This window comes from Rutilus rutilus (genome assembly GCF_951802725.1).
Source record: "Rutilus rutilus genome assembly, chromosome: 17".
Taxonomy (NCBI): Eukaryota; Metazoa; Chordata; class Actinopteri; order Cypriniformes; family Leuciscidae; genus Rutilus; species Rutilus rutilus.
Window position 1 is genome coordinate 29191947 of NC_140230.1, and position 24192 is coordinate 29216138.

The 24192-nt window shown below is 39.2% G+C and overlaps 1 protein-coding gene across 1 annotated transcript; it reads left to right on the forward strand.

Moving 5' to 3' along the window:
- The first annotated feature begins 289 nt into the window (after positions 1 to 289).
- Positions 290 to 24121, forward strand: scap (SREBF chaperone). The gene is made up of 23 exons (XM_084385416.1): positions 290 to 440; positions 6417 to 6617; positions 8850 to 8970; positions 10701 to 10858; positions 10961 to 11169; positions 11265 to 11370; positions 11505 to 11677; positions 12896 to 13022; positions 13645 to 13757; positions 14008 to 14102; positions 14205 to 14303; positions 14464 to 14676; positions 15436 to 15800; positions 15903 to 16049; positions 17655 to 17856; positions 17942 to 18057; positions 18233 to 18737; positions 18834 to 18919; positions 19004 to 19086; positions 19446 to 19612; positions 19888 to 19968; positions 20199 to 20405; positions 20516 to 24121. Exons 2-23 carry the CDS (start codon positions 6496 to 6498, stop codon positions 20759 to 20761), a joined length of 3741 nt encoding a protein of 1246 aa, XP_084241542.1. The 5' UTR covers positions 290 to 440; positions 6417 to 6495; the 3' UTR covers positions 20762 to 24121.
- The last annotated feature ends 71 nt before the right edge of the window (positions 24122 to 24192 follow it).

Here is a 24192-nt window from a genome sequence, read left to right on the forward strand (position 1 = left end):
AAGGACCACTGTTTAAATGCACCTGTCAGAAAACAATGACAACTGACAATTTTTCTTACATTACAATACAACGGGTTCATACAATGCTACAATTACTTAACTTTTCACTTTTTACATAATTCGATTCAAGAAGTATTTTTTTTGTCTTTGCTGTACACTCCACTTCGTTCCATGTTGTGGCCAGTCGTACCGTTTTATGCGTTTTAGAGGTTTGACATTTCCCATTATGGCCAATAGAGGTCGTAGATTGACGCGTTTTTAGTTTTGTTCTGTTGGAGGTTGAAGTTGAGGGGTCATGTTGCATAGTAGTGGCTTACTGTAGCTGACATGATGCAGGCAGAACAGTAGAGACTTACAGCCACCTGCCTGCAGGAACTGAACAGGAGCGACTCACCGATAAAACAAGCCCTCGGAGAGCAAGGGTAGAACCTGTCACTAGGGTAAGCGATGATTTGAACGCTGTTTTTGTTTGTTTGTGTGCTTATGTTGCTAAATTAGAAGCATGGCAGGCCCTTAGTGTTGAAGTGTTCACTATTACTGTTAGCTCGTCCAGTAACATGCTGTCAAAGCGCTTCCTAGATAAATGTGTAACGTTATAGCTTGCCGCCACATTGAGGGGATGAAATGTATAAGCTCGTTTATTCTGTTTAATGCATATGTAACTTACGTCAAACCAATACTATTAAATACAATTTAACTAGCAGCCAGGTGCTTTATACATGAACTGTTGCTAATGCTAAAGCGTTAGCCGTTCGGCTAAAGTTAATATCATGGAACCGTGTATCAGGTTCATCTCCTCGCACAAGACAAAGATAATACATACTATCTGAGGGATACTGTTAAAGGGCATTAACGCAGTTCATGCAAAACTGTAACGTTAGTTATATGTTGTTCAGCGACTGATAGCTTTAGCTCTGTTAGACTGGTCTCAGCTCAGCTAATGTACAGTTTAATTGACTGACAATAACGGCAGAAGAAACGTGGGAATTACATCAGCCTGAGCACCGCACATTTTATTATTTCAATGCAGTAGCAGCTACGTAGTTCGTGCACTACCTACCATAAACGTACTACTACCTATTCTGTGCAGTTACATCTAAGTAATGTAAACCATTCAGTTGCAAGTAACGTTACCATGGTATTACCGTCTCGTACACCTGCACCATTATAATACAACAGTATTGCTTTGTAAGTAGGTTAAATTTAAAACTGCAAACCTGCAAAAATCGTAGTTTTTGTTGTTAGTGCAAATTCAATTTGATTGTAAGCTGTTTATACTGTTGTGTATGATTTCGACTTTAAGTATCTATGAGATGTTTTGGAAATAGTTACTTTATATCATCATTATGTTTTGGTTATAAATAATAAACAATGATATGTTTCTTCATGATGTGTTTTGACCAACAATTTTGCACAAATATGAGCTTGACACTGGTTAAGTTCAGCAAAGATTTGCAAAAATATGAGTTTGACTGTCATAGGAGTTGCTGGTTAGGTTCAGTTTTCCTTAACTTCTCACCCCAAAATGAAAATTCTGTCATTAATTACTCACAAACTCATAAGACTTTCGTTCATCTTCGGAACACAAATGAAGATCTTTTTGATTAAATCTGAGCGCTTTCTGTCCCTCAGTTGATAGCTACTACCACTTTAACGCTTCAAAAAGTTCATAAAGAGATCGTAAAAATAATGCATATGAATTGAGCGGTTTAGTCCAAATTTTCTGAAGAGACACGGTCGCTATATAATGACCGGATTGTATTTATGCTTTTATTCACATACATTCATAAACATTCATCAACACACAAGTTGTGGTCAACCGAAGCTCAAGGATGTTCGCTTGATGTGCGAGAACCAATGAGGTTCATTCTCATGTTACGCAGCACGTTTGAGCTTCAGCAAGAACCAGTGAGGTTTGTTCTCGCACGTCAAGCAGGTTCGGTTGAGCCTCCGTTTATGTTCGCTGATCAATGTTTATATGATAATGTTTATAAGCCTAAATTAAATATGTTCATAGTGGTCGAGTCTCTTCAAAATGTTTGACAGCTTGAAGCTTTGAAGGCATCTACATTTCAGTCTTTTCTCATGCATGAGATGGACTTAATGTTTTCATTTATTGTCCAGTTTCTAGACTTTAAATGTCTTAGTTTTGGAAACCAATATGTAGCGGTGTATTTTAATTGCCCTATGTGATTGCCACATACTGTTACTATTGATCTGGTTGTAAATCGTTTGATGGTCCTGTCTGAAGCAGCACAAAGTTGTAGCCCAGCATGCATGATAGAATTACCAGGTCCTTGTGTCTTTAAACTTTCAAACATGATTGTTTTGCACTAACCGGTGCGTCGGTCAGTTTATAATGACCGCGCAGCACAATCCCTCAAGAATTTGAAGTCATTGCCTGTTTCCATGCGGTAGCTTTTGGATTTGCCAGAATGTTCAGGCTTTTGAATGGTGTCTCTGGACTCTGCCCTCTTGAAAGTCTCCCAGATTCGGCAATAGACAGAGAGAGGGAGTGTGTGAATGCAGTGGAGAGAAAGAGACTCTGTGTCAGATTGAGACTCAAACCTATGTGCTGGAATGGGAAAGAGACTTTTTAAACGTAGTCATTATTTACTCCATCTCATGTATCTATATATCTATAGATATATCTATATTAGGGTGGTCCTTATCAAGTCCAATTTTTTTTTTTGTGCAAAATGTTAGTGTCTTAACCTCTTAAACTGTTCCTTTTAACTTCAAAATGAGAAATATGCTAAAATGTTGACAAAAAAAATGATATTTAGAGGTAGCTCAATCATGTGGAAGATTGCCTATGTTAAGCTGTGTGGCGTTATTGTGATATGCAAGTAATATTAAAAGTTGCTGCAAATGAACTACATTTTATTGAAATCAGAGCAACACTGACAACAATCTAAAAAAAAGCACAAAGTTTTCAACAATCCCTCATTTCTGATGCTCAGCAGCCAGTGTTGACTTTTTGCAGTCTGGATAGATCCGTCGGTGATCTTCCACCACATGAAGGAGAAACTGCAATTGTTCTTCAGAGTGTGTGAGATAGCCACTGTATTCTTGAATCAGAGCCAATCCTCTCTTGGCGTGATCATTGACTACTTTCATTGCATGTATGGTTGCCTGTGCCTCCTGATAATCTGCTTGATTCGGCCAAAGTTCCGGGTCAATTTCAAGGAACGTAATGTAATTTTTTAAACCAAAAAATGTGCTCTAAACCCAAACAATAACCAAGGTGATCATCAATAGAAATATGTATTGATTCCACCAGGAAAGATAAAGATTTTTTTTGGAATTTTACTAGCCAGGTACAATACCAATTCAAATGATCTGTTTTTACAAAAATCATCAAAATCTCAGAAAGTTTAAAGCTATTGAGCTACCAGTAGTAATTATTATGTTACTGCCATAAAAGTTGGCATGCTGTATTTTCTTATATAAAGGAACAATTTAAAGGGTTAAGAGCATGACAATTGGAGACTTTAAAAATAAGGACCACCCTAATATATATATATATGTGTGTATATATCAGGGCTCGACAATAAGCCTTTTCATGTGCTTGTCCTTTGGACAATTAAATCTGTCATTCACTTGACAATAATAATAATTTATGAAGCAATATTCTCATCACTGTTCAATCAGCTTTAATGTATTTCAATCTGCTTATTGTCATATCTGCACCTTTAAAGGGCACCCCCCCCCCCCCCCACCCCAGAATATTATTTAATGTATGCTTCATTTTAAAAATCCTAAATTTGATCAAATTAATTTAGAATAATAAGACACTATAGGGCTATTTCCCTAGGTAGGGCTGATCAAATTCAGCACCGAAAGTGCATATGAAGTGTGCCATTTGGGACAGGGCCAATGGGTCATTGAATCTTTGACTTCAAAACGCTAAACCATGGTTTTCCTGTTATCTTTGTTTGGAACTATTTTCGCCGCTGAAACAGAACAAAAACAATATTGCATCTAAAATGTAAGTGACTTTGATTTTAATTATTGAACTGTTCAAATCAGTCGTGATGGTATTCAGGAAAACAGCACTCTTGGTCGTGTGATGTTGCTTAACTGTATCGTGTCACAAATATAAAAACTCCACATTTTTAATTTTCACTTGCCCCTTCAAAAAATCCTCTTGTCGCGGTCAAGCATTAATGTCGAGTTCTGTATAAGGCTATGTATAATTGTATGTTATTTTTGAGTAAACAACTCATTTAAGCCATATGAATCCTCATTCCATTATAAAACACCACTAAGCTGCCCATTAGAGATGTTTCAAAGAAGCCTGATCCTTTTGGTGAAATGTTCTCAACTCAGCTTAAGTTGTTATATCTGCGGGTTTGACAGAAAAGAGGTGCTTGGATCTTATAAAAAGAGAACATTGCATTGACATCATTGGAAAAGTTCTCTTTCTCAGTCTGTTTTTTATGAAATCTCTTGCATCATGTCTTGATGCAAGTTCCCCACACTCTTGATGTGTAACATCTCTGTGAGGTTTTATGTGTCATCACGTTTAATGTAATATTTATAGAAATGCATGAACGGGAGGCACTCTGGAGGTAGATTCCGGGGAGGAATGTTTCTGCTCTGTGGTGTAGTCACAGGGGCACCATTAACAAAAAAAGAGCTCTTTGTAAGCCATAGACCACTAGTATAACCCTTGAACCCTCTGGTGTCAGAATCCACCTCTGTGGGCAAAGGCTTCCTTGAACAGATTTCTAAAGCTTGCTGTTAGCAGAGATGTGTTTAAGGAGGTTAGTTTGGTTGGTAACACATTACAATAAGGTTCAATTAGTTAAAGGTCCTGTTTTTTCCTGTGTTTTTGAAGCTTTGATTGTGTTCACAGTGCGCAATATAACATGTTCATGTTTCGTGTGTAAAAAAACCCCAGTATTTTTCACACAATTTACTTATCTGTATACCGCTGTTTTCACTGTCCTAAAAACGGGCTGATGACTTCCTTGTTCTATGAAGCCCCTCCTTCAGAAATACGTAATGAGTTCTGATTGTGCCAGCGAACCGCTGTGTTGTGATTCGACAGCAGCTTAGCGCACGTTGCCCGGAAAAGTCACGCCTCTTACCATAACGTGGAGATGCATGCGCTCAGGCCAAACAAAGGTGATTTGACTCCGGGATGAAAATAACAGCGTCTCGACGACATGGCGACAAACACACTCTACAAACGCAACTCTTCCTCTTCTCCGTGGGAGCGCAACAAGACCACGCCCCCTTTTTTGTGGAGATTAGTCAAAAAACTGTTCTAGTGACGTCATTAAAGCAGGAAGTAGAGGGATGTAGTCCAAACCGGCCGTTCGCTGCATGCTTTGAAAGGGGACTTCTGTTAAATAAAATATCTCGCTTGGCATTGAACTTTGAGCTTTATAATTTTACAGGTATTATTTATGCTCTAACAGCAACATTACACACTAACTAAAGTTTGAAAAATGGGATCACGAAGAACAGGACCTTTAACATTAGTTAATGCATTGAGAATCATTAACGAACAATTTTTTACATTTAAAAAAAAAAAAAAAAAAATCCGTTCAAAAGTTTGGGATTGGAAGGCCTGTAAAATATTATTACAATTTAAAAGAACTGTTTTCCATTTTAATAAATTTAAAATGTAATTTGTTCCTCTGATGGCAAAGCGAAATTTTCAGCATCATCATCACTCCGGTCTTCAGTGTCACATGATCCTTCAGAAATCGTTCTAATATGCTGATTTAGGAAATAGGAAAAAAATCATTTGCAGAATTTTTTTTTTTTTTTTTATGAATAGAACATTCAAAAGAACAGCATTTGTTTGAAAACTTTTGTAACATTATAAATGTCTTTACTGCTACTTGTTATCAATTGAATGATCAATTCTTCAAAGTATTTCTTTCAGAAACAAAAACCAAGGTATGCTAAGTTTTAGGTTGTGTTCTTTTAAATTAATGTATTATGAACAAACGTGAAGTAGCAATGATCAATAATGTACTTATACATTAACCCAGATGAATACATTCTGTGATTTTTTTTTTTTTTAATGTGTAATTTATTAACTAATGTTAAATTAATCAAACCTTATTGTAAAGTCCTACTGCTTGGGTTTATGTATCATTTGATGCCTTGTACCGAATATGTGCATGTGAATTTTTGTGTACTAAAAAGCTTGTATTTTAAATCGCATCTCGTACAGCCAGTTTATGAAGCGACAGGCCTGTTACAAATTTCCCATAATTCTCTGTGGCTGCATGAGAACGATATAAGATAGATAATGCTTTTAATATGCATCAACTGCTCTAAAAAGCATTTGGTTTTTATCAGCAAGATGAAAGCTCATCCATTTTGTCCTACTGAAATCACTTTACATAACAATAAATGAGGTCTACATTTAGTTACATGCTGTGTTTGCCCAGATCCCTGGATGCCCGCCGGTGCCCTCGCCCTGGCCGCACACGCCGACTCGATGGCCATCAGCTGACCCCTCCCCCCAGGATGACGGTGAGAGAGCGGCTTCGGCAGAACATCTCGGCCGCCTTCTACCGGCACGGCCTGCTATGCGCCTCCTACCCGGTTCCCATCATTCTCTTCACCTCTGCCAGCATCCTGACCTGCTGGTGAGTCTGATGAATCCTTCATGATTTTTGATAAGACCAGGAAGTAATGGGATTGGGAAGTATTGTGACTGAGATGTGAACTAATCAGGCCTCAGCTCTGATGGCCTTTGTCAAGTTTGACGTTATTCTGTGGGTCAGGAAAAAGAGCTTATCTGTGGGTGGGATGTTTTCAGATGTGAAATGGTGAGAGAGGGTCACAAACGAATGAAGCTGGCTTGTGGTCGGTTGTTTTCGCACAGTTTGATTCGAAAGCAAGATCGTGCCAAGATAACTGTGTGTTGCACGAACACAAAAGTGGAGCACTGAGCAGGAGAAAACGTTTTTCTCATGCCTTCTCTTTTTTGCCTCTGTCAGCAAAGTGTGAATTAAATCTCTGACGCTTTGGATAAAGGACGAAATCCATGTGGAAAAGAGTGAGTGTGTGAACATTTCTCTCTGAGAACATTCCTGTGTCTCCAGCTGCCTGGAGGAACAGAAGTAAGCTTTGTGAAAATGGCAACTACTTGTCACTACAGACGCCCGAGTTCTTTCTGAGCTCGAGAAGCGAAGGTACCGGGCAGTTACACAGAATAGCTCAGCCTTAAGACAATTATTAAAGGAATATTCTGAAGTAAACACAATTTAAGCACGGCTGATTATGGATTATGACAAAAAATTATATTGATTTGTCCTTCAGTTTGTTTGTACAGTAATGATTGCACATCATCTAAGAGGCAAGGCATTCCCGAGGGTTTAAAAGCAGAATGTGAAGATTGTATTTCTTAAATCTAAAGAGGTTTTATGAATTTGTCCTTATAATAACAAGTGTTATTTGCAGCGATTATAAGTAAGATGTTTCTGTCTGAGCAGAAATTGTATATTTATGTCTTAAACAGTTGGTGTAATTCTTAAAGTTTACAGTAAAAAAGTAATAAAAAAGATAATTTCATTAAATCGCTGCGTTTACTGGCTGTATATGAAGTTTTTATGTAACTCTTTGCACAGTTCTTATACACTAGTTTTAGTGTAAAGGCCCGTTCACACCTGGGATGATAACTGTAACTACAGTAAAAAGTTGTAAAAAATCATAATAAAATGGATTTAGCAACAGATTTTTTTTTTTTTCCTTTTGTAATGTACATCCGAGGCTTGTAGATTATTGTTTGCGATTTTGGGATGTGGGTGTTGCACTCAAAGATGAATGCGATTGTTCAGGGGTTGGGTTTAACTGGACTAAGTGATTGGAGTAGTCAAATGAAATGCAGTGAATTTTCATTTCATGCCGACTTGAATAATCGTTCTGATTCTGTGAGAATATGGAAGTTAACAATAATGACAGAGAAATGATTTAATTGGAATCACTTGCATAACTATTTTTTCCAGCTGATGGATGATTAAAAACATAGACAGCCAATCAACTTTACATAATTTGAGGATTTAAATCGTCAGATGACATAACTGCAGTGTGCTTTTATAATAAACAGAATGTTATTGTGCATTGATGTGGATGCAAATATAATGAACCCATCTACCTGGTGCAATCACAAGCCTGCAGCTCACCTGAAAGAAATATTTAAGTTTGATTTGATTCTTCACTGAAAAGCCGTGGAAAGAGGTTGAGGCCTGTTTAGGAAAGGACACTCAGGTATTGTAGTTTGCACAACAGCCTTCTGTTTCCCTGATGTCAACAGTGTCATGTGATTTAAACCGCCTGCGCTCCTCTCTTTAAAACACTGCTGTTTTGGGTGGGGGATTTTCAGGGCATTTCAAGACCCATTTAAGAGTGACGGATGTTTCTTTTGTGAGAAAGTAGGGGTTGCTCAGATAGTCCATCTGGAGGGTTTACCAGTCCCTCAGTGTTTGTACTGCAGACAGTATTGTGCGCTGTCTTGTGCAATCACTTTTTCCTAGAAAGTATAGCGATAGTTATCTACTTTTTGTAACCTTATCCTTCTGAAATCTTGCTAGCCTGAGGATGTTGCCGTTTGCAAATGGCAAATTACATTGATCTGTACGTTCTTCTTCTGCTCCACCTGTGTGTGACTGAGTGAATGCTATAAGAATGTCAGTAAGAAATGCATTATTATTGCCCTTTTCATTCAAACATGATTTGTGTTACAGTCTTTGTAGGGGGCTCTGTGTCATAAAAGAAAGCCAGCCTTCTGTTTGGAGATGCCTTGTCTGTGAGGAATGCAGCTTGACGTTGGTAATAAAGATGGATTTGTTATTCTGTAATCACGCTTTCTTTTACAGTTACCCTCTGCTGAAGCTGCCTCTGCCAGGAACAGGGCCTGTCGAGTTCACCACTGGAATACGAGATTACTTGGTCCCATCCCATGAGTCTCAGGGCGATCTATCGGAGCGCCCTGATTGGGTAACATGAAATGCTTATTTGATATACAATAATATAGACTAGTGTTGTCAAAAATATCAATATTTATATATATATATATATATAGGATATTGGTCGCACCAGCATATGATTTGGTCGCACCTTTTCTTCTTTTTTTGCTACATGCCATGGGATTAATCAATGCATGCTGATGAATAGTGGTCTTAATCTGCATACCCTAGTTTTGCACTGATGTAAAAAGACTGACAGTGACACAAGACCTCATGTTAGCAAAATGTTTTAATCTTTTAACTCTCAATGTATGTTCTTTAATGTTTGATTATAATTTTACTGTCTTCACATAGGGATGGGAATTGATAAGATTTTATCAATATCAATGCCACTGATTCTGCTTATCGATCCGAATATTTAACGATTCTCTTATCGATTCTTGATAGCACTGTGTGGAAAAATTTTGTCATATGCTTTTCAAAAAAACAAGTGGTTTTATTGATTTTAAAGCTTGAGTAAGCAAACTGTAGCCTACTTTTTATGTAATAAATAGAACCTTATTGTAAAGTGTTACTGATTAGTTATACACCGATTCAGACGTCTCCTGAGTTCACTGTTGGAAAGATCAGTTGTTTTAACCATTCATTAAAATGAATCGGTTCAAAGGAGTCATTAGTTCGCGAATTGGACGTGTCATGCGCACTGTGCGATTATCCCAGCAGTTAGGACATGGACATCCAAGATTTCTGTCAACACAGAAAACATTTCATCACTGGATAGTTTTTTTTTTCAGTTAAACATGCGCCCTGTCACAAGCGCAGCAGTTCATCTACATTACTCACCGATCAAATAAGACTTTGGCGGGAGCTAAAACAAGTTCAATGCAGGAAAATTCATGCGTGAATTTAACTTAGTAGGCTACATGACCATGCACTCGCACAAATGCGACCACATAAAATTTTAACTCGCACATTCTCAAAAAATGGTCGCAGTCTGGAACCCTGCCAATACTCCTTTTCTGCAGTATCGATACACCGATACCAGCTGCTCGTTCTCACTCTCCCTTCTCTGTAAAGGCTAATTGACAGTTTGACACACATCTGCCTCCTGTCACTCACTCGTCTCATTCACTCCTGTTGAATAGTGTTGGTGTTAAGCCAGGTCCTGAATTTTGGCAGGGGGTTGCGGGTATTGCGCATAATTTTACTCATTCCCGCAGGTTTTGTGCTCACGCCAAAAGCACACGCACCACTGATCTATATAAGTGGCTGGCACATAAAGCCACCTCTCAAACAGCTTATTAGTCCCTAATTTAGTTCTTTTTTGTAGCTTATTGCACTTAAAAGGTCAAATGCACACAAAATTGTGTCAAAATGTTTTGTTTTGTAAATAGGTGAGAAAAAAAATGCATATTGTGTATTTGTTCTTATGTTACCACTGATTGTTTACTTGTCTTTTTTTGTAAATTTAGTTCAGAGTTCAAAATAAAACCTCCTTGTGCTGTTTAAGCTATTGCAGCAAAATTACCCAAATTATCAAAAAAAATTGAGATAATAAAAATGTATGTATGGTGGTTTTATCCATGGTATCGAAAATTGTATTGAATATCGATATTTTTCAAGGTATCATATCGAAGTTAGAAATTCCAGTAACACTTATATACACTACCGTTAAAGTCTGGGGTCAGTAAGATTTAATTTGAAAGAAAGTAATACTTTTATTCAGCAAGGACACATTAAATTGATCAATTCTTCTTGCAGTATCGGGGTCCTCCAGTGGCTTACATACAGCAGGTGTTGGTCAAGGCAGCGGTCTCGCCATGGGACAACAGTCTGGTTCCTGTGGATGTGTTTCGCTCTCCCCTTGGGCGCGTTTTCAGTCTTCTGGAGGAGATCAGAAACCATGTTTACACGGACAGGTCAAAGCTTTCCAGCCTGACTTTTTTTGACATCTTGACTCATTTTGACCACACATTTCTCAACCTCATTCTTCCCTGTTTTCCTCACTTCTCTCTTCTTAGAAGTTTGGAGGCGCTGTGCTTGCAGGTGACGGACCTGTTGCCAGGGTTGCGGCGCATGCAGGCGGTCCTTCCAGAGCACGGCTGCCTGCTGGTATCCCCTGGCAACTATTGGCAGAATCAGCGTGACCTGTTTGACGCAGATCCAGACCTCCTGAAGACAGTCCACCAACATGAACCCAAAGGCCTTCATACTTCAGCCACTCTGAGAGGCAGGAAGCTGCTTAAATACAAATTAATTCTGGCCAGAATTAAAAGTTTATTTAGGGTCTGTGCGCTCACCCCATTTTTACTGTGTGATTTTCAGACTTACTCTTTGGTGTCCCAGGGATGCAGACGGGGGTAAGCCTGTACGGCAGGAAGAGAGTGGTGACATACACCATCACAATTGCACTGAGCTCCTATGATGCAAGGTCAACCTTTGTAATATTTCAAACACGCATCGCATCTTCTAATCTAGATCTTGTAGTTCTAATAAGGTTTGTTGCGAACAAATCATTGTTTCTAAATGCTTTGTTTCCTTTTGGTTGTGTGTGTTTCTGAACAGGTTTGTAGCTAGTCTCCGAGCCCGTCTGAAACAGCTTCATCCTTCAGCGAACTCGACTCTGCGTGAAGACCACATGGTGCACGTTCATTTCAAAGAAGAGATTGGCATCGCTGAGCTCATCCCTCTTGTCACCACCTACATCATCCTCTTTGCTTATATCTACTTCTCCACCCGTAAGCGTCACCTCTACCTATCTTCTCTGTCATTGTTTTTCCTGTTATTTGGAGAGAGTTTTATTTGCTTTACTTTATTCTGGAACATACACTACCTGTCCAAAGTTTGGTGTCTACATGGTTGTACGTGATTTGTTATTTGTACATGCTGAGTTAGAACAGAGAGCACCACTGTGTTTCAGTGATTTTAGGACAATTGATGATATTCTGTTAACATGCTTGTAGAAGATTCCAGAAATTTGTATTTATTGGGCCTCATACTTTCAGTATTTTATGTGCATTTAGATTGTAATATTTGCATGGATCAACATTTCAGTGTAAGAGAGTTTCGGGCCACTTGACACTGACAGAAATATTACCAGTGCTTATCTTTGTATGTTGGATAATTATATGCACACGTCTCTTTTTTTGCCTTGAAAACATTTGTTTGTTTTTTGCAACATATTGAACATTTTTGTTATAAATTCTGCTGTGATGTGCTGTTATTGGATGCATTCAACAAATTGGTATGATTTGCATCTTATGCCATTGTTTTCCAACAAAAGTGTAAATATGAATTCCAGCCTTTATTTTTGATTATTTCTAGAACAAGCAACTACAATAAGTCCAACCAGACAAGCAGTCAAAAATCCTTATTGTTGAGCCTTGATTTGTGTCCATTCTAGTTATTGTACTTCACGGGAATGGCACAATTGATCAGAATCATTGTGGACAGAAACAATATTCACAGGTTTCTGGCATTCTCCAGATCTCTATGGATGGTTCATATATCTCTAAGAAAATTAGGCATGGCCGTAACCAGCATAGACATAATCAATATTTGATATTTTCAGCATGAGAATAATAGTGAATGTGTATGCACACACTGTGAATGCATTTTCAGTCATTTTTAACAGCTTTGATATTAGGAAGTAATATGACATTGTGTTGAAATTGGCCATATTGCCAGGTCTCTGGACAAAGCAGTGAGTTGGCAGCAGAAAGCTTTCAGATTAGCATAGCTGTTTGGTTTCTGACTGAGCTTTCGCCAAAAGGTGTTTCAGTCTGGCCTAGCGATTATCCCCAGAACAGCACGTTCAGCATCATGAATTCATGTCTGTGTACCCACATTCCAGCAGGATTTTACATGGATGTTCAAAGGGAGTTAATTCTCATAAAATGCTTTTGGTTAAAATAATTCTTATTGCACTCGTTTGATCTTTCCCCCTTACTTTACAGGAAAGATCGACATGGTTAAGTCCAAATGGGGCTTGGCGCTGGCTGCTGTTGTGACGGTTCTCAGCTCTCTGCTCATGTCTGTGGGACTCTGCACCTTGTTTGGCCTGACGCCCACGCTGAACGGAGGGTAGGAGTTCAGCCAAAACACAACTTCATTCATATACCACTAGAATGGTTCATATCACTAGTCTGCTATTTACTTAATCCCTCAGGAATTAAAATTTCACTTTTGTTCTTTTAGCAGGTTGATGAATAACCAATTGTCAATAATAACGGGTGTGCTTTAGGGGAACTTCATTGCCAGGAAGTGTTTGAGTGGGCAGGCATAGTTTTCCGCCAGCCTATAAGGTTGCATGTATGGACATACAATCATAGTGGTGTGAGCTCAAGCCTTTCAAACTAATTTGGCTTAGTTCACCTGGTTCACTAGGCTACAGTCAATACAAAGACACTATCTGGGCCACATGCGTGCACCATATTGATCCTAGATACAACTGGGCTGCGGAAGGTCAAGTCTTTAGTTAACAGCAATTATTTTCAGAACGCTAGAGTAAATTTATGTTCAACTTTTATCATCTGTTCAATAATGAGCTTGTGTATTTATTCCTGACGTTGCACACATTCAATTTGTTATACATTGGTGCATTTTTTTTTTCACATCAAACATTATATAAATTATTTTCTTACTTTCTGGTTAGTTTTAATAGATTTTCAAAGGTTTATTAGTTTTATCTGCTGCTGTTTTTCAGGGAAATCTTCCCCTACCTTGTGGTGGTAATTGGTTTGGAGAATGTCCTTGTCCTCACCAAATCTGTTGTGTCAACGCCTGTTGACCTTGAAGTCAAGCTGCGTATTGCTCAAGGTCAGAGATGATGTCATCACTGTTTCAATATGTACTCTGAAATTTTCTCTCCTAGTGTTTTGAATCTATCTATCTATCTATCTATCTATCTATCTATCTATCTATCTATCTATCTTCATCTAAATATATTTTTTTTCACTAAATATTTCATAGAAAGTATGGCATGTTAAAATTAGACCAAATTAAATGTTGTCTACCCCATCAAAGGTCTGTATATTTAAAAAAAAAAAAAAATTGATTCTCTCTTAAGGTCTAAGCAATGAGAGCTGGTCTATCATGAAGAATATGGCCACTGAACTGTGCATCATCCTCATTGGATACTTCACATTTGTACCAGCAATTCAGGTGAAGCTCTTCTAAATAATAAATATATGACCTGTTTTTGGTGGTAGTGGTCAGTTGCCGATTACAAACAACCTTTGCTTCTTCTTTTTCTTATGTATGTAGGAGTTCTGTCTGTTCGCTGTGGTCGGTCTGGTGTCTGATTTCTTCCTCCAGATGTTTTTCTTCACCACTGTGCTGTCTATTGACATCCGCCGCATGGAGGTGAGAACCACCCACACATGGAACATTCTGGAAAGTTGCTTTTACAATTCCATGAGAAATACATGAATCATTCATTGCTTCGTCTGAGTGTCTTGACCTTACTGTTCAATTTTATCGTGTCAGCTCTCCAAACTGTCTTCTCATGTCTTCACACATATAGTTGGCTGACCTGAACAGGCGTCTCCCGGCCGAAGCGGGGATGCCTCCGCCTAAACCGGGCCCTTTACGTCCACGAGAGACGCCTCCGCCGCCCCGCCCCTCTCCCCACACGATCACCCTGCAGGCTCCTGCATTCCGGAACCTGCGCTTGCCCAAGAGGCTCAGGGTGGTTTACTTCTTAGCCCGTACTCGCCTGGCACAACGAATTATCATGGTAAAAATTACTCTTTAACGCTGCATTGTAACATTCTGCGTAGCTAGATAAATGCGTGCTATTATTAGGCACATAGCCAAGTGTTTTTGGGGAGTGTGGAAGATAAAGTATTAGTGCGCTTACTGCATGACACCGGCGTGATCACTTGCATTTTTTTCCTGATAACAGCGGAAACAACTCCGTCATTTTTGGTCATATGAGAGTAATAGATAAGATAAAAACAGATGCACTTTCTGCAGTCTTGATGAACTGGAATGTTTCACAAAAATATACCAAAACTCAGCTTATGCTAGTTGACTCACAGACATGAGAATAAAAAAATGAATAAATACAGTTCAAAAACAATGAAAAGGGCATTTGTCTCAAACTCTTCTATACTACAGAGATAGAGAGTCAGCATCGTCAACTTCATCTTTGCAGCCGACATTGACTCAATACTATTGACAAAAATACTACCCCCCCCCCCCCCCCCCCCAGTATATATTTTTAGTAATTAAATTAATATAAACATGCGATCAGTCGACTAATGGCTTAAATTAATGACTACTAGTCCACTAGAAAGATCTTTATCTGGGTGCAGCCCTAAATATTACACAATATTACTGTTTTACTGTATTTTTGATCAACCTTGGTGAGCATAAGAGGCTTCTTTCAAAAACATTAAAACATCTTACAGACCCCAAACTTTTGAATGGTAATGAAATAAAATGAATAAAGCATTTTTATGTTATCTAAATGTGTTGTTTATTTATTGAATAGGTTGGCACTGTTATCTGGATTGGGATCTTGGTCTACACGGACCCTGCTGGTCTGAGGACTTTCCTTGCTGCCCAGGTGTCAGAGCAGAGCACTCTTGGGGAGGCGGGGCTTCCTCCTCACCTGGGCGTGGCTCCAGTATTTCCTGGTGGAGACCCAACCAGCACACTGAGTGTGCTTCCTGCACCTGAACCCACCCCTCTACCCGAGAACCAATCCCAGGGCCACCGAGCAGCCCGCCCAGGAGTTGCCCCTGTCTCCAGTCCTCAGATCACTTGGGGCCCTGAGGATGAGGAGCTATGGAGGCGGCTTTCCTTCCGTCACTGGCCCTCACTCTTTAGCTATTACAACATCACTCTTGCAAAGAGGTGTGGTACTTTCTCACCTCATAATAACTGATAGAGTTCAGGCCCTCTCTTATCATCTCAGTTTATCTGTGTGTAACATATTTTCCTCTCTGATTCCCTCAGGTACATCAGCATTCTTCCAGTCATCCCCGTCACGCTCCATCTCAGCCCACAAGAAGCCATAGACACACGTCACCCCCAGGACACACACCACGCTCCTCCTCCCAGCATCAAGACCTCCGATCTGCAGACAGACTTCACACTCTACAAGTCAGTGTTTCACTTCAGCTATTTGGCTATGTACCATAATACCTGCTTTTATTAGTGTTACTCGTTCACATTACTGAAAAACATTACTGAACAAAACTTTTCATAATTCTGTGTACATTATCTGTACAGTGCAACAGCAAAGAGCTTGTTTAGAGCTTGTTTACGTTTTATACTTGTTGCGATACTGAACAGGATATAATATTGTTTTAAAATGTAATTTATTATGGTGATGGCAATTTTCAGCAGCCATTACTCCAGTCTTCAGTGTCACATGATTCTTTAGAAATAATTCTAATATGCTGATTTGCTGCTGAAGTAACATTTCTTTTTATCAGTGTTGCACTGTTGTGCCGCTCAATATTTTTGTGGAAACTGTGATGCATTTTTTTCAGGATTAGGATGTTTAGAATATGGGTGGGATTTCAATATGAGTAGAATGTTCAAAAGAACAGAATTCATTTGAAATATACTTTTGTGTAACATTACAAATGTCTTCACTGTCACTTTAGTACTGACCCCAAACTTTTTAAGGATTTTGTTTTATTTGATTTTATTTTTAGTTATGAATTTAGTTTAAGTTTAATGTATTGCTTGTTTTGTTTTTATTTGATTTTATATAAACATGCCCCCAAAAATTTCAGTGGACATATTACACAGTGACACTCCTAAATCAGACCAATTACATTTTCTTGAGAAATTTTGTGGTACATTTTGTGGCGTATTCTCAGAAACAAATTCCATCAGCCCTGTCGTGTTACAATAAACAAAGACTCCATTATCTTTTTTAAAAACTCCTACGCTATTTGGGTGTTCACCAGAGGGCTGTAAGGATCAGAAAGGAATTTTTTTCCCCCACCTTGTTATATATACATAGACAGTAGTCATTCATTGTTAATCTGTAAGTTGCTCAATGTACTACCGCTTTCCTTTGTGATTTTTCTGTGAACAAACCTCATGGCCAAAATATTCTTCTACAAACAAACACTTACATTCTTCATATATACATGAAAAAAAAAAACCTGTTTCTGATTATCTATGCGCTCTCATTCATATCTCATGCTAGCATACGCTGGAGGTCCAAATATGTAACTGTAGAGACAAACAATAGTCTTTCTCATTAACAAACAAACACACTGAATGTGGTGTTCAAGGTCATTGTTCAAAGGCCTCGCTCTTATCTATGAGGCTGTTATGGTTGTTAGATACACATCAGATGGATGTAGGTCAGTTTGCTCTAAAGTTTGGCCCCTCCCACTAATGCTTCTCTTGGCCCCCTGCCTAGGTTCCCTTTGTTTTCTGTGCTGCATTTACCCTGTGAGGATTGATCAAGAATGTGAGCATATGCTTAGATGTAGTCCAACTTTCTGCATGTAACGCTTACCTTTGAGGAATTTCAAGAAAGACTGGTTTTACAGTGACCCATTCATTAAGTGAAGTGTGTAATTTCTGGGGGAGTACGGTACATAACAGATTTGGGGAAAAATAAATGACAGGTTTCTGAAACACTCCCCCATCTTGCATTATTTGGACCAATGGGTAGTTTTGTACTATCATTTTTACTATTCTGTGTTAACATCATTTATTATAATGTGTGTGTTTGTACAGGGTGGCAGCTCTTGGACTTTTCGCCGGTGTGGTGTTAGTGCTCTTACTCTTCTGTTTGTATCGTGTCCTTTGCCCTCGTAACTACGGGCAGAACGGGGTGCCCCATGGTCGCCGTCGCCGTGGAGACCTGCCCTGCGACGAGTACGGTTACTCTCCGCCCATCAGCGAAATTTCCCCTTTGCTGCTGAGAGGCCACAGCATGGTGAGAGTCGAGTCAACATGCAATGACGTTTCTTCTATGAAGGAACTCTGAGATATATAAAAGTACCTTTGGCACCTCTCCTCAGGACATTGAGTGTCTGGCTAGTGATGGCATGCTGCTGGCCAGCTGTTGCCTGGCGGGACAGATCCGTGTGTGGGACGCACAGACAGGAGACTGTCTTACTGTTATACCCAACAATGGGTAAGGAAATGCATTAACTTTTCCCTAATATAGATAGATAGATCAAGAAAATCTCACTGACCACAGACCTTTATGTTTATATATGTATAATGTTCATATGTATAATATTATTTATTGTTAATAATATTACATGTAAAACAAAATGTATATGTTATGTGTGTGTATCTACTGTAAGTCTGCGCAGGAGCAGCAGCAGCAGTGGTTGTTGGGAGCATCGTGATGGCTGGGATCACATAAGTGCTTGTGAGGCCGAGGGCTACCTGGGAGCAGACTTTCGGGAACCAGGAGGAGCTATGGGAGGGCCAGATGTAGATATTTTTCCAATAAGAAGGAGGACCACCCCTGCACACCCTTCGCTGTTTGGGGACCAGCCAGACCTCACCCCTCTCATCGACACTAACTTTGGGCCTCTGCCCCCATCTCATGCTGTGGTCAGCAGCTCTGGCTTTGACTTTGGGGGACTGGTGGAGAAAGCGTACCAGGAGCATGAGCCCTCGCCAACACTGGCCTTCCCCCCTTCTCCTCCAGCTTCACAGCAAAGGCGACGTAGCCTTGGGGACCAGCCTGTCTTACCACCAGAGTTCCCCTCGCAGAGCAGTGGTGACTGGGACAGCTCAGTGTGGGCCATGGAGCTAAGGGGCAACCTCATTGCCACGGGCCGCAGCAGCGGCAAACTGGAGGTGAGAGAAAGAGAGGGCTTTTATAAGGAGAACATCTTGAACCATCAATGTCTTTAACCTGTCCTCCTCATTTCCTGTGTCTCTTTTTCCTATCAGCTGTGGGATGCGGTAGAAGGATCATTACGATGCTGTAATGAAGATGGATTATCTGGAATCACTGCCTTGGCTTTTCTTAACAACAGGTGCGTTCACAACAACCTGAAGCTCACACACACACAACCACTAAACTCATGTTTTCCTGCTAACGGGGATATTTTCAATTGCAGAATTGTGGCGGCCCGTTTAAATGGCTCGCTGGATTTCTTCACTGTGGAGATCAACAAGCCTCTCGGGTTGCTTCAGTATCGCGGTGAGTCGTCAAAATATTCGAAAAAGCATATTAAAGTACAGTGTTCCCACTGTCTTGTAAAACATGGAAATATGAGGGAATATTGTGTAATTTCTAGGCCTGGAATTGTCGTGCAAATAAAGCAATAAAGGTGGATTTTTTTTATATAATGAAGATACATTTTTCTGTTTATACAAATTTTTTACAGGTAAACTCTTTTTTTTGTTTCTCTTTGTGATTTGTATAAAACATTTTTTTTTAAAATCTTCAAACCCTAAAAATAGGAAGATAAACTTTGACAGTTACTCAAAGGGGAAAGTGGTGGTCAAACGTGAAATTGGTCAAACATTTTAAGCATTTTACCTGGTTTTGTGTCTCAGGACCCCCAGGTCGAGGCAGTCTGCCCCCCTCCCCCTGTTACAGCAGCGAGGATGTGATCAGCTGTCAGCTGACCCGATCAGTGCAGTGTGCCCACCAGAAACCCATCACTGTGCTCAAAGCAGCCGCTGGCAGGGTCGTCACCGGCAGCCAGGACCATACAGTCAGAGTAAGGGACGCATGACACACAAATTACATAAGGAACCGTTTGTGGAATGGTTTTAAAAATGGTAAAACACGTTAAATATAGCAGAGAACACAATGCTCTGGTTACTGAAAACATTAGATACGGAATATTTAGTAAACATGTAAGGATGATCTGTGGTGCTTCTGTGAAGGATTTGTTCAGTCTTCAGCAGAGCTTCCTGTGCGTACAGATTCTGTGCAGGGCTACAGTTAACTCCTGCTTTAGTTTGGTGTTTATTTAATATTTTTATTTTATAGGTGTATCGTTTGGAGGATTCTTGTTGCCTCTTCACCCTGCAGGGCCACTCAGGTGGTATAACTGCCATCTACATAGACCAGGTCAGAATCACATCACTAGAAACCTCTCATTTCAAATACTGTGAATTAACTGAATGGATGGGTGGGTGGATGGATGGATGGATGGATGGATGGATGGATGGATAGATAATTACATACATTCTTGGAAATACAATTAATTATAATAAAAAGCATTGCACAATTATTTGAATGCGCAAATCTCATGTTGCATACAGAGATATTTTGTTCAGCTAAAATGTACTGTGTTGTAGACCATGGTTCTAGCCAGTGGGGGCCAAGACGGGGCCATCTGCGTGTGGGACGTCCTAACAGGCAGCCGGGTGAGCCACGTGTACGGTCACCGTGGTGATGTCACCTCGTTGGTTTGCACAACGTCCTGTATCATTAGCAGTGGGTTGGACGACCTCATTTGCATTTGGGATCGTAGCACAGGCATAAAGCTGTACTCCATACAACAGGTGTGTGATTTTTGAGAGTATGGACTGCATGATTTGGTCATATAATGATTATTACAAAGATAAAAATAGCACCATCTCTAATGTATTTCTCTCTTCTCCCTCTGTTTCAGGAGGTGGGGTGTGGGGCCAGTCTGGGGGTGATCTCTGAAAGCCTGCTGGTGACGGGAGGACAAGGTTGTGTGTCATTTTGGGACCTGAACTACGGAGACCTGCTGCAGACGGTGTACTTGGGACAGAGTAGCGAAGGTCAGAGCGTCAGGCAGCTTCTGGTTCTGGACAATGCCGCCATAATCTGTGACTTTGGTAATGAGCTAAGCCTAGTCTACGTGCCCTCTGTTCTGGAGAAGCTGGACTGAACATACACACACGCAAACACCAGCCCACAGATTTAGAAAAATGTCAGAGTGGCCGGCACAAAAGCACTCGCCCTTTAACCTGTATCACGCAGGTTTATTGCAGACATGAATGGCGTTTCTTGTGTCCTCTCGTGTACCGCCCTACACTTAGTAGAGAGGGAGTGGACACTTTTAACCACATCTGAACAGGATATAATTTAAAACCTGATCCTATGGTGTTCAGCAGGCCTCAGGTGCTCCATCAGAGCATTTTGTGCTTTTGGTAGAACATTATACAGAATATTCTGTGTATGAATTCAGACAGAATTACAGGAGGGTAGTACAAAACCTGCTGACAGCGAAAGGTGGCTCGCTAGGCCTGCCTTAAGGTGTGTGTGTGTGTGTGTGTGTGTGTGTGTGTGTGTGTGTGTGTGTGTGTGTGTGTGTGTGTGTGTGTGAGTGGTAACAAGCTCATGGTAAAAATGCCAGTCTGCCCAGCCCAAGATCTCTCAACTGTGTGCCAGCTAGAGGTGAGAGAGTTCACAATAATATGTTTGCAGGGCGAGAGGAGGAACGAAAGGTGGTCGTCGGGTTTAGAAAAGTCCTTGATCTTTCCTGCTGAAAGGAGTGTGTCTTTGTGTGCAACTATGTTTGAGTGTTTGAATCTTATGAAAGCTGTTAAGAAATCTTCAGGTTGTATTTCACCCCATAATCAAAAGAATTCTCAGAGATTTGATTAAAGAGCGAAACTTGGAACATCTTAGTAACTGCATAGAAATTGCATAACCTTGCAGAAAGACAAAAATAACTATTTTGGTTTTATTTTAGGACCATTGCGTAATTTAATGACAATTTAAAAAACCTGCCTAAAATATTGTAATTTGTAAAGAAAATGTACTTTATTTTCAGTACAGCTGTAAGTATATTTACATTATGATAGTATTTGTTATATTGAATTTAATTTATGCTCATTTTTAAAATATTGTGTCTGTTTTTTCCCCTTCACATTAAATTAAAGAGAATTTAGGAGGGGGAGTGTGCTTATTTGTCTCAAAATGTCACAATGCAAATCATTTTTATAAATAGACTTTTTTTTTGCAACACATAATTTATTTTCTTTTGATTTTGGGGTGAAACATTGAACCGGATGCTATGTTTCTGTGAGTGGTTGTGTTTTCAAGATGAATGCTGTATACGTCTGAAATTAATCTCTGGGTTTGTGGTTTGGGATCTCTTTTTAATATTGAAATCAATTATTTATTAGTGAAATTTCTAACAATTTGTATAAAACTTGGCTTAGATATAAGTTAAAGTGGAGACGTGGTCATAAATTTTAATATACAAGAAAAGCTTTGACTAACTTATACTATAATAATATGATTATATCGATCACTGACAGACGTTTTGGTTTTGGTGTAGTCTACGTTCCCTTCCTAGGGCAGCAAGCCATAGAAAAGAGATGTTCTCATTCCAGCCCTGCTTTATTAAACATGAGAGAAATGCTCCTTGGCACACGCTGTGATGTCATATCTGTTTCCTGGACTTAAATCCTGAATGAATATTTAAAACGGTTCATTACTACCTGTATTCCAGGTGTGTTTTAGCTAAGCCGTCAGTACGAATCACCCAAAGTCATTTGAATCTAAATGCAGCAGATGATGTTGAACACATTTAATCTGACAAAGTGATGGATAGGGCTGCTTTTTAATACTAGATGTGTATATTTTTATTTTATTTTTCCTGTATTGAAAAGTGTTTGTGTTGTAGAGCCGTGAGCAGTTTACAGGTTTCACTGAGATTATGTTGACCAGTAGTTGTTACTGTACGTTTTGTATGACGACACATTAGTGTATCCAGTCCAGCCCTGCAGAACCCACACAAATGTGTGCTTTGGTTTGGCCTATTTTTAATACAGCCATATCAATATATTTTGGATGTGCTAGTAGTGGGACAGGACAAATGCATACATTTGTTGTCCTGGGAATTGAAATTGAATTATTAAAATGCACTGAGACTTCTTTAGTTTTATTAGACAGTAGCAGAGATTTAAACATGGTTCATTTTCTATGCGTAATTTAAGTTTTTCTGCATGTGCATTCCGCTTTTTTTTCCGGCATTCTGCATTTTGGCTTATGATTTGGTAAGAAATTATACCAAAGGTGTCCCTGTTTTTCATGCAAATGAGTCTTAAGTGGTTTTTACTGCTTTTTAAAACTTCAATTTGAATCATGATGCTTTAAAGATTAATAAATAAAATGTATAAATTTTCCCCCTGTTCTTTAGATTTTTGCAAAAACGACTATAGTCCCTTAAACCAATGAAACCAGATTTCTGGTCGCTCGGGGTAACCAGGAAAACAATTTCCATCTGATTATATGGGGAATTTCCATGCAAATCAACAGAAATGCATGTGACTCAGTCAATTATTAGCCATGTTTTACACATGTAAATATTAGTTAATAAATTTGATGAGAGAACTGTTGTATTATTAGTTGTTGTTTTTACTACATTCTTCAAACCATGAAGTAGCATTGGTCAAAACTTTTTTCTTTTTTTTTAGGGTTTTTTCTTTTCTTTTTTTTTTTTTATGTTTGTGCATTTTTTAATGGGTTTGTGTTTGTGGCATTGATATGGCTGAACTTTCATTAGACCTACTGGTCTTACAGATTGTGCAGCTGTTGTGTGTAGAGCAAGGGTGCTCAAATCTTGTTAAAACACGAGAGACATAGCAAAAAGCAATCATTTTTACCATGAGGAAATGATGTGTGGCCAGTTATCACTAAAGAACATTTGTATGGCTTGCAGCTCTTATCTATTTATTAGAGTGGTTAGATCTTGTTTTTAGGTATCAGATAATGAGATTAAGCATTAACCACATGAGAACAGAGATGAGAGAAGACAATAATCATTTCTATGACCATACTGAAAAGCATTTTCTTGATGGAAGGGGTGGTATATTGTGAGGAGTGAAATAGCACCGAGCTCTATTGTGTTCATTTTAATGCTCTTTCTCCCTTTTTAGAGGAGCACATTCCTAGACATGATTCAATATGTGCGGTATTCAAGTGAAATACTGATCTTGGACTTGCTGTATCTTACTGCTGCTGAAGTAGAAATGAGGTGGAGAATGTTTAAAATGATGTGAAATGCCTGAATGTTGCACTGTTTCTGAAGATTGGGAGGGGGCAGAGAGAGACTGTGTGTAAATATTGCTCTGTCTTTTTTTGGGCCTGCTCTGCCCTCTTCTGTCTTTCCCAAATACACTACTACACAGTGTAACCAGACAGTAGAGGATGTAACTAATGCTCTGTTCTATTTTTAACACAGGAAAAAAAAAAACTTTTTACTAATTTGCAAATAAAAAGGCTTTCATACATTGTACTTTTCTTTCTCTTTGTTGTCATTTGTTTAACTTCTGGTATTAAAGCATTATTATTATGGGTAAAATGCAA

What these genes read in the sequence shown, in the direction of transcription:
- scap (XM_084385416.1), top strand. Translation starts at nt 6,496, where the DNA reads ATGACGGTGAGAGAGCGGCTTCGGCAGAACATCTCGGCCGCCTTCTAC. An exon ending in ACGCCCACGCTGAACGGAGG is followed by an intron (nt 13,023 to 13,644) that starts GTAGGAGTTCAG and finishes GCTGTTTTTCAG; the next exon opens with GGAAATCTTCCCCTACCTTG. An exon ending in ACTGTTATACCCAACAATGG is followed by an intron (nt 18,058 to 18,232) that starts GTAAGGAAATGC and finishes ATCTACTGTAAG; the next exon opens with TCTGCGCAGGAGCAGCAGCA.